General features: G+C 46.4%; 1 protein-coding gene across 1 annotated transcript in view; it reads left to right on the plus strand.

Moving 5' to 3' along the window:
* The window catches only part of LOC119394426 (uncharacterized), a 44,167-nt gene that overhangs the window by 22,692 nt on the left and 1,839 nt on the right, over positions 1-19,636 (plus strand). Inside the window, exons 4-5 of the mRNA XM_037661729.2 lie at positions 4,134-4,277; positions 13,007-13,230. Of these exons, the coding sequence (XP_037517657.1) occupies positions 4,134-4,277; positions 13,007-13,230 (368 nt within the window). The remainder of the gene's footprint in view (positions 1-4,133; positions 4,278-13,006; positions 13,231-19,636) is intronic.

Genomic DNA, 19,636 nt, shown 5'->3' on the forward strand with positions numbered 1-19,636 from the left:
AATTTAGTAACGTACCCCTTCACATTTTAACACGAAAGTGTTTTATGCCGGGGTCCACCGCGGCTCTGCTGACGCATTTCCGTCACGGATATGACGTTATAAAATATAAAGACTAACATATAGCAAAGAAAAAACTTGAAGAAAAAGTTCCGTCACATGGAATCGAACTCGCGACCTCTCGATCCCCAGCACGCAGCGCGAAACGACTCCGCCACAAACGGCACGTTCTTCGCCATACTAACGGCGTGCTATTTATATACACCACTTGCCAGCGGCGGTACTCAGAGATCAGGGTACATCAGCGTGTTTTCGTTATCACTAGCGAGATGGCGCGAGGGGCTCGAAGAGCGCGCTTTAAATGTCGTCGCCCCCCACGTTGAGATGAGCGTGTCTCTACAGGGCGTGGTCGCTCCTGCGCGCGCACTTATCTTGTACGTCTTGCGCTCTCACCGCAAGTTTGCGTTCAAGTTACAGAGAGCACGAAGGTCATTTCGCTCACCGCAGCGGCCGCTTTTGCGAAAGGAGCGCGATGCTCACAAACGAATAAGCTACAACTGTGACAGTTCGCGCTCATCCTGTGTATACTTGTGCGTTTGTTTCGTGCGTCCTCCTTTGTATTTGACCAGCGCGCTTTAACTGTCGAGCTGTGACAGTTGCTTGTTCGCGCTCATCCTGTGTATGTTCGTTCCGTGCGCCCTTTCTGCTTGAGCAACGCGTCGGAAATTTCGAGCTGCTTGCCGTTCTTCGCGTGACATTACAACTTGTCGGGCCGAAACAATGCACAACAAACGCTCAACTACGTCTGTGAAGACACGTTTTACTTTCGTGTTATACTGATTCCTATGACAGAGGGATCAACCATGTTTTTTTTGGTAACGTGACGTGTCACTTCACTCGTTATTTTTTATTACAATTATCGCGGGAGTCTTACACAGAGCTCCTTCATCTCGTAGGCGCCACATTCCCAGAGCTATCCTTTTGTCGCAGCGGCGGGCCAGGCGTTGACGATAGGAGCATCATAATAATGCGACCGTCGACCACCTACCTATTTACCGCAGATGCGGACGTATTCACTAACGAGAGAGGTAACCTGTACGACGACAGCTTTGAAATATAGCTGTTGCATAAATTCTTCAACTTGTAGTTCTCAGCAATTTGCCTCTGCAATACTATAGCGCTAACTGCGGACATATCTACTAGCGCGAAAAACACACAAAGGACGAGGCAAAGGACGGCAGACAGCACGTCTTTTACCTCGTCCTTTGTGCGTTTTTCGCGCTACAAGATATGTCCGAAGTTAATACGCACCAACTAGTCCAACTCACTTTTCTAATACTATAGCGCTGTTTATCAGTTCTGAATTCAAAATAAAATTTGCTTCTATCTGCTTCACGCTGCATCATGACGTACCATCTAGCCCAAGCCGCCACCCTTTTAACTGCGGCTGTACGTTTCGGGTTGTTGAATTCCTGAGCGAGTGAGGAATTTAATGCCTTGAAGGCCTTCGCATGAAGAATCGCAATTTTCGCGGCACTTGTACAGGTTACGGGGGCCATAATGATTTTTGCTGCAAATATTTTTCCCCTGGACTATGCAGTTTGAGGATTTCTTTATTCTTACAAAACCTGCGCATATGTTTTAGTACGCTAGCAGAAGTGCGCCGTCAGAATTATTGTAAACTTGTTGAGAGATCAGTGATGTTTTCTTTCCGGAAAGCATTGATGACGAAAGCTCGTTTTCTCTTTACTGTCACCTCAATAAATGGCATTACCATGTGCCACAGCAGAACATGCCTTGTTTTTTTTTTTTCGGTAACGGTAACGCGTTACCTTTTTTGTAGGTAACGTAGGGCGGTAACGCATTCCTTTTTTGTTAGCGTAACGAGTAGCGTACTTAGTTACTTTTTTTCGGCAACACTAGCTATCATGGGCGTCGGCAGGATTTTGCCTTGGGGGGTGCAAACCCGTGTTACATCGCGGCTGGGGGAGGGGGAGGAAGAGGGAGAGAAAGCGGGCATAGCTTGGATGGGGGGCTAGTGCTGGTGTGGCTTGAGGGGGGCAAGTGCCCCTTTTGCACCCCCTGCCTACGCCCATGCTAGCTATATGCTTGCGTATTATATGTGAACTATTTTGTTGTTATCTGAAATGTTCATGTGAGTTCCATGCGCGCTTTAATTCAGTGCATGTAAATTCTGGAATTTTCATTGTGAAACCGTGATATTATTACGAGGCACGCCCTAGTGAAGGAATCCGGGCTTTTTCCCAACTTTGGTTTATAATACGCTCCTAACTTGATGCGGACGAGTGTTTTGCGTTTCGCTCAAATGAAAATGTGGCGCCTATGACCTTGCTCTAAACCGCGAGCTTGAGCTCAGCGGCTAAAAGCCAAAGTCAAAGTGCCGCTGAGTCTTGACCGCGAGGTTCAGTTCCTTGATATTAACAGAAAAGCGCATACACCTACCTTGAATATCTCGATAGAAATACAGGGTGCAGAGTGTGAAATGCAGAGGCTGTTATTTTATTGTTAACATTTTTTTTCTAACTGCGTTATCAAATCAGCAGAGGTAGTCTATACGCCCGATGATGAAATTCATCTCATTAATTTCAATGATGCGTTTGCACAAGTTTTACAGCGAAAGCTGTTATGAGATCATTTCACCGGCCGTTTTTGGCGCCGTAGTTGTCCGCCGCCGCCGCGGTGTCCGTCACCAGTATCGCTCGAAATAAGAAAAAAACGAAATAAGGAAAAAAAATCCAGGATGGAACGAGGTTCGAACCTGGGCCCTCTGCGTGGGAGCCTAGTATTCAACCTCTGAGCCATGCCGGTGCTTGAAACTGCTTTGCCAAAAGGTCCTATACAGGCTTCATGTCGGGAACGAACCACATTAGCATATGCACTATAGCGTGGTCGAAGAGTAAAATAAGCACCAAGCGTCGCACAACGCGAATTCTGTAACCGGGCGTCACGCAATGCGAATTCCGCAACGAGTAGGTTGTTGAATGCTTCCAGCCCATTAGAAAGGGCTCAGCCATAATTCTTCATCGTCATCAGGCAGAGCATCAACAACGTGCGCATAATGCCTTACATGCGTTTAGCAGGTACCAACGCTATCCTTAGAATGACGAAAAATCTCACAGTGCCTGCTGCCCTACTTCTCAAAAATTACAATGGTTTATAGCGTAGTGGGTTCCTCGCAAGTGCACTTGTATTGGTTGCCAAGGAAGACCATAAGCGCATGATCCATTTCCTCGGGGTCTCAGTAAAGTTCTTCGTCCCCCCCTCGCGCGCCGACGTCAACGTATGTTATACAGCATGGCGGGAGAGGGAAATAACGACCTAGGAGTCACCCAATGCAGATTGCATAACTGGTGGTCCATTTAAAGCTTCCAACCCATTACAAAGGGCTGAGCCATAATTCTTCATCGTCATCAGTCGTCGCGTCAACAAAGTGCACATAATGCCTTACAGACGTGTAGCTGATGCCTCGGTTTTCTGCAGAATGACGAATAATGGCTTAGTAGGTGCTTCCCAACTTCACGAAAATTGTGATTTATGGCGAAGTTGGTACCTTGCTTGTATTTATGGCGTAGTGGGTACTTGTATTAGTAGCCCCAAGAGCGCTTACAACCGGCTCTAGAAACTCCGCACTTCCAACGTTCGCTGTGACTGTGCTGCGGTTTCAGCGCAGGCCTGGCGTTTTATATCTAATCCAGTGCAACCCCGTACTGCGAACTTGCTGCATGGAAACTAGTTATCACATACCAGTTATTTGAATTTTGAATGTACATTACATTGTTACAGAGCTATGCAGACAGTGGACAGACCGGGTTGCATGCACTCTGTAATGCGGCCCAAAGCGGCATTCCACTGAAGTATAAGGCAAAGACAATAAAAAAGTAGAAACCGAATATTTCGAAACATTTTTTTCAGTCATAGCTGCAACATAAGTGGAACATGATTGCCAGTGTAGAAACAAAATCGTTATTGTTGGCGTTTCAACTCAATGTAAATGCTGGTTTTTCTTGCATTTTGTTAAAGTATATACGAGACAGGTGTTGATAGGGCGAACGCACTGGACGCGGACGAAAACATTCCCTGACGGATATTCTCGTTCGATTCTTTGAACCTTGCAGTGCTGCACATTCCACGCCTGAACGAGGCATGTGATCGAGACTTCGAGTGTCAGATGCGCACGGGCCCGATGGCGGTTTGCCGAAGGCGCTTGTGCAAATGCGCAGAGGGTTACTTCATAGCAAGCAACACGACGTGCGAGAAACGTGAGTGCCTCATTGATTGTCCGTGCTGTTTCTTCGAATGCTCGCGTTCAATGCACGAATGATATCAACCGAGGATGCGGCGAGAAAATTTTTGTAATACAAAGCGTATACTAGAGAGCAATGGTCCCTGGCATGTACTGAATAGTAAGCATATATGTTTTCGTTCGCAAAGCAACAGTGTCTCGAAAAATATTTTTCCGTAACTCCCAGCCATTATAAATGATTGCACTAAGTATAGTTTTGCCCACTTTAGTAGTGCGAAAATGAAGAATATACAAATTTATTGAAAATCTGCACAATAAAACTGTATAGAGCCACCCCCTCTTTCTTGTATGCCCAGAACTGGCTTCAGTCTATAAAATTATTAACATAAATGAAACGTACGTGGGTGCTGGAGACCTTTCAACCTTCTGTAGGCACTTTTTTTTTTCTTTGTGCACAAGGCTACTCTTGTGTACTGAGCACTGAGGCTGGAGGATCGTGAGCAAGGCGTGCATAAAAAGGCTACTAAGGAAAGCAGTTGCTTCTCTGACGAAAGCAAGCTCCCTTGGCAAAACCTTGGCTCTAGCGACATTTTCTCTTACACAAGCTCTCATAGTTTCAAGCCTCCATCTTATCCTATATGAAACACAAAAGGGATAACTGCGCTACCCGACACACACACTGCGCCGGTGTGTGTTTCTGGTTTGTACGTGTGTCAGGTAGCGCAGTCATCCCTTTTGTGTTAAGATGCACCAACTCGCCCAGCAACAAGTCCTTCTAAAATTACCCTGTATGACCGTGTTGTTTGTATATCCATTGGAATCCCGTGAAGTGCGTGAACTAAGGTACGGAAACTGTCGTGTAACCTTGAATGATATTGAAGTGTGTTAGGTAAACACATGCAGCGCATTTGAAACATTACCTCCAGTACAGATGTCCTGTACATTTAAAAGTGAAGGTGAATACTCATTATCATAATATACAAGCTCAAGAGTACCGTTGGCCTAGACATAACTTTGAAGATCGTACAAAAAATAGCAGTCCGTATAAGGAAATGCTTTGCACGTAGACCGGATGTAGGTGCAGTGTAAAGTAAAGCAATCTCTAAATCAAAATGTCACAGCCAGAAAGGACAGGGACAGTTTTCTTGCGACACCGCGCAAACAGTTCAGCACGAAGGGCTTTTCAACGTTACTTTTATTTTAATAAATGTGTTTAAGGGGAGGTTGGTGCCTCGGTATGGCTCCGGCTACTCTGTTCTCTTGCATGATAATTTGCGTCATGAAGTTATTAGTGACAATAAAGCAATGCAAGGTTCAAGCACGAAAATGTCCACTCACAAAAGCAATGTTCACACAACATAAATATTGTTCATGCGTCAGCAACAATGTTCATACACAAGAAACCTTCGTGCTTTACAGAAGAGTTCATCTTATAGTTCTTTACAGAATGGTGATCACACAACAGTCACTCGGCACTTACCCGAACTTTAAATACAGCTGTCATGAAACGCAAGAAATACGCGCAAATACACGAGACATGTGACGAGAAGTACCTGGCAATAATTACCCATGCGAACAATAATTGATTACGTGATTCAGTATCTTTCTGATATTCCTGATTCTTCTAAAAACTATACCAGTGCGCGTGCAGCGATGTTTTGAAAAGTTTCTGTTGTTTGTTTGAATATGACGGGCGGTAATGACTAAAGACATGAAAAGAACGTGCGCGAAGATGCATAAAGACGTAGTTCTACGGCTACATCAGTTAATACTCAGCGCATTTTTGTGTTGACGACGTCGTGATTTACCGGTTTACCAGGCTGTCAAAAATGTTGATATTCTGGCTTTAGTAATTAGTGTGTATTTAAATTTCTCGCACTGAATATTTCGCGTTACACGAATGCGTATTCTGCACGCACACACTGCCTACGTCGCCACCACATTTCTGACTTAGCTAAGCGCGCTAACAAATCAAACCTCCCCTCAAGCGTCTCCACAGCAGGGGTATTTCGCGCTACTTGTTATGCATTCCGCCAGCATAGCTCATCCATACTGGCGCTGGCGAGCTGCAGACAAAAATGAGAGCCATAAAAAACGTTGAGGACGAGGGTGTCACGAACTCGACTTGCGGCTTCATTTTATACACAGGACTAGTCCTTTTCTCGAGGCGTTGCCATGCAAACAGATTTTTATAGCGCCCTCTGTGACTGTGTGTGCATGCGCTTCTGTATTTTATTCGCGCTACGAAGGAACCTACTCAAAATACATTGCCAGCAAGCCCCCGTCGCCTCCGTAGTTGCCATTCGTGGAGCGACCAGTAGCATCAGCACTGCCCTTGCGCGAGCAATAATGACTAGTAACGGGCTGCATAAATGCGGAGGTGCAATGTCGGTATGCGAAATTAAAGCTCGAATCGGTACGATATGCTTTATTTGGCGTCTGGTACGGCACTCTGCAGGATTTGTCGCGGTCAACACATAGATTCGTTCCTGTTTGCCAATCCGAAGCGCCTGCTCCGAGTAGCTGTTTGTAAATTAATTAATTAATTAAGTAATTCATTCATTCATTCACTCAATCACTTGCTCTTCACAACTGTTACAGTTGCTTGGCGAGAGAAAAGTTCGGCAGATCCCACGTACTGTAGGAATGGATGTTATGCGAAGCATGCGGTGAGGTGTCTTGTGGCGTAATTTTGTTACATTGAGCGAAACGTTACGGAATGACGCTAAAGATATGTGCAAATGGTATACGCACACAGACATGTTGAAGAGTCACTCATGTGTTATAGAAGTAGTTGTTTACAGTTGCGTAACAATGCGAACAGCAACATGGGTATTCAAGGGCCCCTCACCTGGTGACATAGCGAATTTTAGTTAGACATTGGAAGTTGTTGCGAGCCCAATAAAGAGCGTTATGCCGCAAGATTATTTTTAATCGATCCGTTAGAAGCCGAGCAAAACAATAATTTGTAGCGGCGCGGAACCATGATGCGAGGTGGCGAGCTGCAAACCCTTGCCGCCTATTGCCGCTCGCCCCATGCAACCTCCTTGGCCCCATGTAGCCTTCGCAAGCCAAATACCTTTCCTGCCCTCTTCGGCACGCGAGCAGGAGGATCACATAACGCATACGCATGAACACGTCATGCGCACACAATGTCACGAGCGCAAGACGTGCCCGAACCAGCCCGAGCCCCCGAGACACGAGCGGTGTAGTGGCGGCGTTCTTTGCGCTTCATCTCTGCAAGTTATGCCCAATGCGGCCTCGCCGATCACTTGGCTTTCAACCTATTACTGAGCACGAAACTGCAGAATTTGTACGGACGCGAGACTAGCGGTGTGCCGCATGAACATCTACTTAGACGCGGGAGGATAAATGAGGCTAATGAGCGCTGGAACGCGGTGGTAAATTAGTTTCGTTGTAAAGGGTGGCGTCTGCACGATGCGCAAAGCGCGAGAACACGAACGCGTGCGAAACGGAGGTAAATTAGTCTCGAATTTCGCTGCAATTCGCAGTAAAAGCTAAAAAAAGAAAACGCACAGATTCGTTTGTGTGTTTTATTATTGCTCTGAAGTTTTATTCATCCATTCAAGTAACAAATTACACAAACTACACATCGTGTCAAATAATTATCGCAGTGTCACGTGTTACTGTTGGCGACGTCAGAGCACGGTCGTATACGTAGAGGGTCGACGTCATGCACTACCGTCTACGTAGGGCCATTCCCTCGTGTACGTCATCCCCTCATTCTCTGGGCGCGCGGCAGCGAGAAGAAGGGCAAGCAGCGTTCAGCTTGAAATTTGACCCATTTACGCGGCGCGTAGCGTTGCAAATTTTGGCAGACGTAATCGTGAACGCCCAGTGCATGCGTCGCGCTCGTCAGCTCAAAATTGTCAAACCTGGTGAGGGGCCCTTTAACAACACCGGACGTGGTAAACTTATATGTAGTGTTTATACTCTTCCGCTATGATGGAGAACGCAGGCACGTTTCACGAACCCGTGTGCACATGAGGAAGGAGTTCTTGAGAGTTCCCAGGTAGATGGCAGCGAGGGGAGTGTCTTTGTTATTGTAACTTATGTGCGCAACGCAGACCTCGCCGATTCTGCTGCTTGTCTGTGTGTGTTCTGTGTCTGGCGGCCGGCGAAGTGGGATGCGGCCTACGTTGAAGTTGCGCATCGCCGTGTTCTTGCATGTGGTCGCGCCTCCACACCTGCAATGAAACCGCTTGCTGTGGACGACGCAGTGCGCTCATTGCTCCAGGTTTCAGAAAGTGCTCACATGCCAGTTTCTGTTAGCAGAGCGTCTTTTTCTGGGTCGTGAACGTGCGCGTGCACAGGCTGTGCGTTGAGAGCGGCGAGCGTGAGTTGATTGTTGTGGTTGTGGCATCGAATGAAGACGGTAGCCCGGTCCAAGACAGTGTCTAGAGGCCTGTTTGCTAGCCGGTCATGTCGTCGACAGACTCTCTGTCAATAGAGCCGGCGACATGTCGGAAACTGAAGTCACCTTTTGCGTTGGTGAGGGATAGGCCGCCAAGGCTGGTAGCCCTGGAAAGTGCTACGCAGAACAACTTCTGTGGTTGCCAGTAATCGTAGCCGTAGACTATACCTGGCGTATAAGGCCCATTGTGACTAATATCATAGTCCCTGGGACTATGCTAATATGTAGTTATGGCGTTTGCTTACGCAAGGGAAAACTGTGTCCTTATACACGAGGTGCTTTTTTTTTCTTTTTTTTGCGGATAGCGTGGTTGTGGTGGTTCGCATTACCACGGGCACCCATTCTCATTCTATTGCGGGGTGTGCGGTAGTGATGTGCATCGTCCTGGTTGGGACGACAATGCCTACACTCTTAGAAAAACAAGTTAGTAAACAGTTAGTACATGCATGCATTTACTAGTTTCGAGCGTATTTTACTACCTTAGCGGCATCCTTTTACTGGGCAGCTGCTAGTAAAGCTAGTAAATTTTGCCGTCACTAACGAGGGAGCCTTCTTAGTGTCGTTAACTAAGTAAATACTAAGATAACTAAGTAACTACTAAGTAACTAGTAACATAGCTATAGCTATGTTGCCAGATGCTTCGTAGATGCCGTAGTATACTAAGCCGTAATTGTGATAGCCTTATGCAGAATTTAGACAAACCTTTAATTTTCTACATTTTGTAGGAATAACAGTTTCGTGCTACGTGATGACATACATATACGCAAACAGTGAGATACAAGATACTGGCTAAAAATCATCTATTATTAAATGCGAAGCATTTCTTAGCGAACTTCTGCGACTTTGAGCGTATCTATCTACCTATCTATCTATCTACCTAGCCGCCTACGACTTTGTGCTCTCCTGGCGGTTTCGTTAATCGGATGTATACCAAAATTGATGTATCATTTTCTCTAACTTATATGGCCGCTAACCGGTATACTGTGTGCTATTCCAAAGTAGGCACATAAATAGCCGTTAAGCTGCTGTAAGTGCAAATATCAGGTATTCTCTGTGTGCTAGAATGTGTGTTCTCGTTTGTGGTACGGTCGTTCTCCTTGGTAGGTGGCTGTGAAGTCTACTTACCATGATGGTTACTTGAAGGTATTAATTAGTGTAAGAGAAGAATGCGGTGCCATTTCGTCTTTTTTTTTTTTCATTTCGCCTTATATATACTTTTGCAGTTGAACCAACTTGATATGGCAATGCACACGCGCATATAAACAAAATAAGCGTAAACCTCTAGTTGGGTAATCGTAGTCCACTAGAGTTGCTGCGGTTACTACGTTGCTAGGGCGGTTACTAACAATTTAGTAACGGACTAACCATTCGAGCTTATACTATCCACTTACTAACCAGGTACCTAATTTCAATAACCTGCATTTTACTATCTTTACTTACTGAGTGGTTAGTGCTTTCCAGAAGTGACAACTTAACGGTTAGTATTAGTGAATATGCCGACCTTGTTTTCTAAGAGTGTACCGTGGACGTTGGAAATACAAGCCACAGTCTCACGAGGTTGCCGTGTTCGTCACGGTCGATGTACTTCAAGGTGCCCATGTTTCCATTAACGAGGTCATCGCTTGCCTCGATGTTGGCCGCGATCATGTACGGCTTTCCGATGCTCACGCAAGTGGAGGCCGGCAGGCCACCCATGTCGCTTGCATTCATCTCGCCACCTTGGTAAGGGCATCCCTGTGTACCTGCTCTCTCTTATAGCCAGTTATGTTATCGCATGCGGGATGCCATAACACTTTGTCCACAGCGTCGAGGCAACGTGCGTTATAGCGGTCGACGACCGCATTGCTGTAGTGTAGCCGTATGCCATCAGGGCACTTAGAAGCGGCTTCGCGCTTCGCAAAGCGGCTCTCAGTCAATCTGACTTCATACTCGGTCAGCATGAGGCCATTGCCCAGCCTCATAAGAAATGACGAGAACACTGTGTCATTCTGGCGGTCCACGTGGACGAGTGGATGGCAGTCGAGCGTCTTCCAGGGCAGTTCTGCCTTCAGCTCTCTCACTTGCCTTGCGTTTCAATGTGTATGTTCGCGGTTACTGCGTTGATTGAGACTGTTATTCACCTGTGACTCATACCCGCACAACATGAACTGTGGTATATGAGTATGTGCCACACGTGACTGAGGGAAAGGGTTTCATGACGTACGCGATAGGCGTTTTGCGTTATGACCTATCGTCTTAGACTCAAACCCGCCTATGACAATTTTGGTATACGCCAACTTATACCCCTGTCACACGGCGAATCTAACGTCATTGACAACGAATAACATTAGGTGAACTTAATGTCATTTTACCTGCCTGCTGTCACACGACGAAAACAAATATCATCTTAAAATGATGACCGTGACCTTAGCCCTCCTCAGCCGTGACTTTGGGAGAAATAAAAATCTATGGAAACTTGCATGTAACATGCGTGTATCCTCGAAAACAATTTTTATCCCTAAAAAGCTGATCGTAGCTTATAAACGCAGACGTTTTACACGACTTGCCACAGCTGCACGTCACAAACGAAGTCAAGCCAAGAGCCAATCGAAACACATGGCCGACGATATTACCGGGCGTGCATACCGTGAACCGAAGTGTGGGAGCACGACAGACACTCCGGCGGCAGAAATGAGACGGCCGCAGTAAATTCGTGTAGTCACCACCTAGATCACCGAAACGCGTGCAATCGGACGACCAACACGCGCGATACAGGCAACAAAGAAAACAGAGCACAAATGAAACAAGGCCGGTATCCAGCCGCCGTATTTGAGAGTAGCTTTCTTTCAGGAACCTTTGCGCGTGCAAACTAGTAATAAGTTAATCTAGTAAAGAATACGATATTTACTCATTACAAAAGTTACGTGTACATAAATTAACAGCCATCTCCCTAAATGGTCCCTGGCGTCGAGACTATGCAATTGGTCCGAAATCGAATGCGAGTGTGCTTCGTGAACCCATTCGACAGGCTTCCGTCTCATAGCGACATGCTTCCATCCCATAGCGAGTCCAAAGGGCAAATGCTGATAACCGGGCTAGCGTGATCCCTACGTCACGAGACAAAGGGGAGCAATGATTCGTGGTAAGTGCCGCCGCCGGGTATCGTGACACTTGTGAAAGCGGCCTCCGCGGTGGCAAAGGGGCACCGAAAATTGTTGCTGTACGCGTCGTTTTGTCCGCGGCGGAGACCCGCCATAGCTTCGCTATGCACAGCTTCGCTATATCATAGCGACGCATTTTTTTTTTTGTCCCGAATTCGCACGGCTTCTGACGCTGCAACGACAGCTCGCTGTACAATGCACACAAGTAAGCCGTACAGGTTCCTGAACGCAAAGCCGTACGCTTGAGGCTTCTTTTCGTGTTTATTCTATAGGGGATATAACTTCGCGTGCCTGGATTCTTTAACCCTTCGACAGATTTTGCACAGAATTGTGCACACCACTTCTTTTTGCTAGTTGGGTCCACGAGTGGCTAAGAAAGAGTAATATACATTCAGATTTGGATGAATGGAACCTCCTGCATAACATATATGCTTTCATTTCTTTTAATTTTCTAGCGTACTGTTGCATATTATAATTTTGCTGAAGGCAGTAATAATAATATCTGGGGTTTAACGTCCCAATACCACCATATGATTATGAGGGACGCCGTAGCGGAGGGCTCCGGAAATTTCCACTACCTGGGGTTCTTTAACGTGCACCTCAATCTAAGCACACGGGCCTCAAACATTTTCGCCTACATCGAAAACGCAGCCGCCGCGGCCGAGATTTGATCCCGCGCCCTTCGGGTCAGCATTCCAGCGGCATAACCACTGGACCACTGTGACGGGGCAATTTCGCTGAAGGCACTACCATGTTCGACGAGTCGTTCGACGTACCGCTTTCGGAGAGCGACGTCAATCGTATAAATTTCTTTGCTCGAAATGACCATAACCGAAAGCGAAGTCACATTATATTTCTAGCCTGATATTTGATTCTGTCTAAGCAAAAAAAGAACACGAATGACTTCATGATAAATAGATAAATATTTATAATTTAATTCAGATTAATTACTATAAATAAGCAAATCAACGCATTATGACATTATTTCTGTTGCAATAAAATATCGAGTGCCTTGAAACAATATTGCGTAAGTTTGGTGCATTTAATGGCGCTTCTTAACAGATTGCGTCTGAAATGGTTAAGTCTATAGCGTCTATGTTCGTAATGGCCAATATCTACGCGCTTTATCGCTCGAGCTGACGCAGCAAATACCGACGTCTTTTCTCGCAGTTCCGGTGGATGGCTACTCGCTCTACCCGGGTGCTCTGGAAGGCGGCTACTTCCGGCTCTCCACAACAGAGGCCAACTTCAGCCGGGCCTCGTCCGAGTGCGCCCTCGACGTTGGCGCAGAACTGGCCTACGTAGCCGATGGAGACACCAACCGCTTCCTGAGAGAGCTCATGCGGCGCGCCAAAGTGCGCTCGGCATTCATCGGACTTACGGACGAGCAGCAGGCAAGCAACGCTGCCGCCTCTTAGCACGCTTGCATCACGCGGTGCCAGTAAAGTGCTCGAAGTCATGTGCGTCTGTCACAGTGCCCTTTATGGACACTAGACTGTAACATAAGTCAATTTAGGCTTCTAGTATTGTCGTTTACATTGCGCGCTGTGTGTGCAAGAACGTAGGGGTAAACTACGAAGTACGTACAGTAAGCAGAAGACAGCACCGTCTGCTGCTATTTATTAAGGTGAAAGCCTTAACGGTATGTATCAGGTGAACGCGACACTGAGGGAAAAGGGGGCGTGTTGCGCAAAAAGATACATCGAGGCAGCGGAAGTGAGGGGTGCGGGATGCGCGTTCACTTTGTCTGTGCAGCGTCGGCCTGATAAAAAAAATCACCGCATCTCCACGAGGTGAATGACGATGAGCGGGCGAAGCACGTGGGGATCGTTGGTGTTACCGTAAATCACCCGTGACTCTCGTGTATTTTTCACTGCAGCGTGCATTGTTCTGTCACACGCTTGATTGATGGGCGCTTAATGTCGGTGTTTTTACGGTGTTTTGTAATTTTATTTTTGTGCTTGTTCACCTTTTGTTAACCTTTAAATGTGTTGTTTTTACGGTGTTTTGTCATTTTAGTTTCGTGCTTGTTCACCTTTTGTTACCCTTTAGTTGTTTTGTTTTTACGGTGCTTTGTCATTTTATTTTTGTGCTTGTTCACCTTTTGTTAACCTTTAGATATTTTGTTTTTACGGTGCATTGTCATTTAATTTTCGTGCTTGTTCACGTTTTGTTAACCTTATTTCACAGATGTTTTCTCTTTCAATTGTACACGATGCTGTCGGTTTCGGTTTAGGTGTCGCGTACCGTGAGCGCCGGACGCGGATGGACGGATTAGCCTCGGCCAAGAAGAGGAAGAAGACTTCTCCTTGGCGCAAGCGCTGTCGGTTTCGGTTTCGGGTACCGTGACGGCCGGACGCGGATGGACGGACAAGCCTCGACCCTAAGATGCTTCGCCCCTAAAAAAAGTAAAAAGCGGTGTTTGCTCGATATAAAGTACACAGTAAAATAACCACAGCTTAGAACTTTCGCCTTCGAGTCGTCTCGGGCGAATTCATGAGGGGCTCTGTGTGTTTTATTTTTCTTGCTGTTTACCTGCTGGAGATTGTAAGGGTTCCTCGGCAAGCCTGGCGAAAATGGCACAAACGCCGCACACAAGACTCAAGGCTCGTAAACCCGGCACGTCCAACCTGACTATTTTAGCACTGTCGACGCATTCACCATGTTACAGGAGAAGCGCAGACATGTTATGGTTAGAATATCGCTAAATGAAACGGAGACTTCGTCACATTATCTGTAATATTCGCGTGCCAGTCTCGCATTCTTTCATTGTACCGGCTAGCATAGGGTCACTTAGTACGGCTCCATATAGCAACTCTAGGTTACTTTAAATTCCCATTTCGTTGAAGAACGCGTTGTTGGGCGAGTTGGTGCTTGCTGAGAGACATAATGCAGCGCTAAAACACAATCACTAAGAAGACGAACATAAGACGACGGGACAGGCGCCTGTCCCGTCGTCTTGTGTTCCTCTTTTAGTGATTATGTTTAAGCGCTGCATTATGTCCCATTTCGTAGTTCTTTCTCTGCCATCGAACGCATTGGATTCCCGGCCCAGAACGTATCAGGCCTAAATCCAGGCCGGCATTCGCCAGCACGACGAGGCACGATCGCAAAAACCGCCGTATAATGCGCGCCCTTAGATTGAGGAGTCAGTTACAAAGTAAGGGGGATGGGGGAGCTGCCTTTTTCCGCCGAATTTGTCCGCGATTGGACGTCGCCCACACACCCCGGAGCGCTTACATCAGGAGCGCTAATTAGCTGTGCATTCTTTTTTTTCATACATGCAGTATAATGCTGCAACAAGCGTTGCACAGACTTTCAATTTTGATCACAGCAATGTCAGATGAAGGTTGTGTATAGCATTATCAATTCATTGTTAGTTCAGCCTGACCTCCCAACCCTCCGTGCTTTCCAAGTCTTCCGCCTTCCTTAGGACAATGAGAAACGTACGCCCTCGTTCATAGAAGAATCCTAGGCGCGAATTTCACAAAGAACATTGTATGCACAACGATACTGTGTGTATAGGGCTTCTCTACAAGAACGCCAATCTACGCGTGTCGAACAATTTTTTTCTTCTCCGCGGCAGAAGCTGAACGACGATGGCACGGACGAACAATTCCCCTGCTTCGGCACGTCCAAATTAATTGTTTGTTGCGAATATGTGGATAGATGAAACGTCTATTTAGTTTAATTGCAATGTGGTTGGGTTCACAGACATCCAGTTAGTTGAGCCAGTGGAACTAAGAACGGCCAGTCATGAGCCAATAGAAGGGTTGCAGATATGTCTACCTTCACGGGCGTGAGAAATGCGGGGAAAATGCGTGCCCGCGACAGATGGTCTCTCCACTTGGCTTCATCACTGTTGTAACCAAACGGACGGAGAGTCTCTAGGGACCTGCTAACCGTTCACGTACGTACGGCCTGTGCATGTGGAGATGTTACGGCCTGCATACTTTTCGAGAGTCCGTCAAACTCCCATCAAAATAAATTTATTACAGCGGAGCCATGTCCGTCCACAGCGATGTCGTTCGCAGCATAGCCAAGCCGAGAGAGGGGCCAAGCGCATAGCGAGAGGGAAAGCATAGCATGAGAAAGCATAGCATGAGTAAAGCATAGGCGAGAGTGAAAGCGTAGCATGTCAGAGTTGGAAAAGGGAAGTGTGGGTGAGTGTGAGCAGGAAGGGAGAGAGTAAAGCGTAGTTGAGCAATTGAGAGTCAAGGCAAGAAATGAGTGTGGCGAGGGGTGAGAAGGAGGGAGGTAAACGGGAAATCGAAGCGAGTGTGGGAGCAAGGACGGAGAGAGAGTAAAGCATAGTAAAGCGGCCTAGGACTCTCCTCGCTGAGGCTTTCCCTCAGCTGCGCTGTCTATTGGTGTTTCGATAATAAAGCCACGCCTAGAATTTTTTTTCAGCCGCTATAACCCTAAGGGGAAGCTGTACGACATTCTAAGGTTTTAATGACCGCCCCAGATATCAGAGGTCTGAACACGTCCTCGCCAGTGTATAAGTATACTATCGCAATGTAAGCTACATTGGCACGTGGCACATTAAAATAGATGAGCACAACGAATATTTCTGCAACAATTTTCTTGCTTCCCATTTTGTTCATAACTGTAACACACGTTATACTAGCCATATTTGTGATAATAGTCCTCATCTTTTATTATCCCCTCAGGACCACTTTCGTGGTATTGAAGAGAGAGAGAAATTAAGGATAAACGAAAGGCAGGGAGGTGAACCAGGGCTGAGCCCGGTAGGCTACCCGGCACTGGGGAAAGGGGAATAATAGTCAGAGAGGAGGAGACAAAAGTCACTGTTTAAGCCGACGTAACAGTTCCGCGTTTGACATCACAAACGTCGAATCAGTCCCGTATCCCTGAGATAACGCAACGGCGCTTTCGTTGCCTTTCGGAACTGTAATGGGTGGTCCCGTGGTCTCAATATCTTCTTGGCAGTGAAAGCGCTTCCGTCTAGGGGATTTAGAGCAGTACGGAGCTGAAGCCTCTAGTTTGCGTTAGTCGGACTGTAACACAAGCGCGTGACGGTTCGTTATTTGGAGAAGCGGAAGAGGGATAGGGGGTGCTATGTCAAGGTTACACACTGGTCCAAAAGTGTTAGTAAGATTATATTTAAGTGAATCCTAACGTTGGACAGTAGCGAAGCCGGCTGCCCAATCGAAAAGTGCGCTTACCACACAGAAGTTTTGTGAACTGTGCCCCGGTTGATAACTGCTCTGCACTGCACAACTCTGTAGCTAAGGGCTGCGATTTGCTCCGGGCGTCCTTTTGGCGTGACCTGATATTCGTTCGTTGCCGGCGGTAGCACGTCCTGAGCGAGCGAATTAAACCGCTTAAAGATAAAGAGTATAGCTATCGTCGTGCGCAACGATCGGTAGATAAGCGCGCATGTAAAGCTGGAGACCACCCAATGCCATTAACAGAACCTGTTGTTGAATAGTTGTGCATCCCTGGCTGAATATATATATACACGTATCGATCCCTTCAGAGCTTGAATATGCGGTGCGACCGTTGCTAAACCTGTAGCGCGAGTCCTCCTCACTAAGCGCTGGCACGGGAGCAGGACAAAGTAGAAAAGATTTATTTCAAGAAAAATCATTTTCGGTGAGGTCCTAATCGAGGGATCCACTGACCTTAGCCTCCTGTCCAACCTGGTCGATGAGTGTTTGTTTGCTGGTCGGCAAGTTCAGAGCTGGACTATCACGCCTCCCACTTCTCCGGCATAAGTGTTCCTGCCGACTCGGCGTTTTCAGGGTAAGGGGTATGACAGAGGGCTCTTTTGAACAGCTCCAGCTGTGTAAGGGAGCACTGGTACAGCTGTGGTACAGTGTAAGGCAGCACAGGTGGTAGTGGGAAACTTTTTTTTCGGTACTTTGGTGCGGGACAGCTTCACCATGGTAGTGACTCTGGGTAAACGCGTAGCGTTTTGCATTAACAATGGCATCGCCCATCGCAGAGATTTTACAGGAGAACCTGTGCATAAACTCCTGGAAACTGGTGTAAATAGCCTCGTCCACGTGGTTAAAAAAAGCATCTGGGCCCCAACTGAAGCTATCATGTGAACAACTGGAGTCTGTGTTATACTTTCTTTCTGGGGACGTAAGTGCGGGGGAGAAAGAGAGCGCGGGGGAGTGTTTTGCTTATCACCTTTCAGCACCTTTAGAGAGTAACTGCGACGACATGATTGGAGCAAAACTGCTAGCCGGCCTAGTTGGAACGAAAAAATGAACCAATTTCCAAGGTTTCAGTGATATCGTATGTGCACGGCATATCACACAGACTTAAAAACGTAGCCGAAAATTGCGGAGTGAACGTGGTGTTTTCAGCCCATAACAAAATAGGAAAGGTGTGTGCCAAGGTGAAAAAGATGTTCGAATGCAAGGAACGAACAAAAAAAAAGAATGCAGTATCAAACATCCGAGCAAGAACCATTGTAGAATGCGCGACTAATGTAGTGTATAACATTCCTATGACGTGTGATCACGCGTACGTGGGGCAGACTGGACGTTGCTGCAACACTAGACTAAGAGAACATTTGTCCAGCCTGAAAGGTCGCCCTAGTACGCATATGGCCATGCGCTGTAAAGAATGTGGGTGCATACCTCAGCCTGGGGTCACTGGCATTTTGTTCAAACACCGGAACAAGACTGCGAGGGAAATAGTTGAGGCCCTTCGGATTGATAGAATAAAAGACAAGTGCATCAGCCATCCTTTTGTTGCTTTATTAGATAAAGAGATTTCGCCGCTGTCTGCATATCTTTACTGACGTTTTCTTTTCATTTGGTCAGTGTACGTGCCTTTGATGTGATTTTTTCGTGTGTGTATGTGGACGGGATGATCTGGGGCATTGTAGTCTAGAGTGATTGTTATATGAGCGCATGGTGTGTGCTCTCTGGCGGAATAGCGCAGATCACGTTGGGCTTTTAAGCAAACATTTCTTCAAAAATGAATCAGTTGTTAGATTGCGCTTGTCTGTGTGTACTCCTTTCTTTGTCTCCGTTTCTTTTCGCGCAAGGACCACAATGAGGACATGATTGGACCCTTGATCCGCTGCGAGTTTTCTGATTACGAAAAAAATTATGTTTGTGTAGCGGAATCAGACGGCACGCTTTATTCTCGTAGATGGGGGAAGCCTTAGCCTTAGAACTTATGAATAGTTACCTTGATTCTCGATTGCAGTATACTTCCCTGCAGGATTACATTTCACAAAAAAGCTCGATTAAATATGGGGTACCACAGGGTTCAATTTTAGGGCCAGTATTGTTTATCGTGTATATAAATGATATAGTAAACATTCCACTCTCAGATGAAATGATCATGTACGCGGATGACTCTAATGTGTTTTTTTTCGGTATTGACTTTCAGGAAATAGAAGTTACTGCAAATTCATGGTTAAAAGAACTTCACCAATGGCTATATGTAAATCAGCTTAACCTAAACGCGAAGAAAACAAAGTTTACGGTTTTTTGTTCTAAGAATAAAGAAATAAGCTACGATGTAAAACTTTTTTATTGTGGATCGCAACTAGAGTATGTGACAAGCCATTCTTTTCTAGGTGTTGAAAATCAGTTCTGCGGAATCCCGCAGAACTGATCCTTTCTGAACTGAACTTTCCTTTCTTTTCTAGGTGTTATATTTCATAATTTAAGCTGGTCAGAGCACATAACTAAGGTCCGCACCAAGGTTGCACGCTCTGTTGGTTTACTATGACGAATCCGATGCTATGTGCCTGTCACGCTCGTCAGACCACTGTACTTTTCACTTGTACATTCGCACCTTAGCTAC

The sequence above is a fragment of the Rhipicephalus sanguineus genome, chromosome 5, assembly GCF_013339695.2.
Source record: "Rhipicephalus sanguineus isolate Rsan-2018 chromosome 5, BIME_Rsan_1.4, whole genome shotgun sequence".
Classification (NCBI taxonomy): domain Eukaryota; kingdom Metazoa; phylum Arthropoda; class Arachnida; order Ixodida; family Ixodidae; genus Rhipicephalus; species Rhipicephalus sanguineus.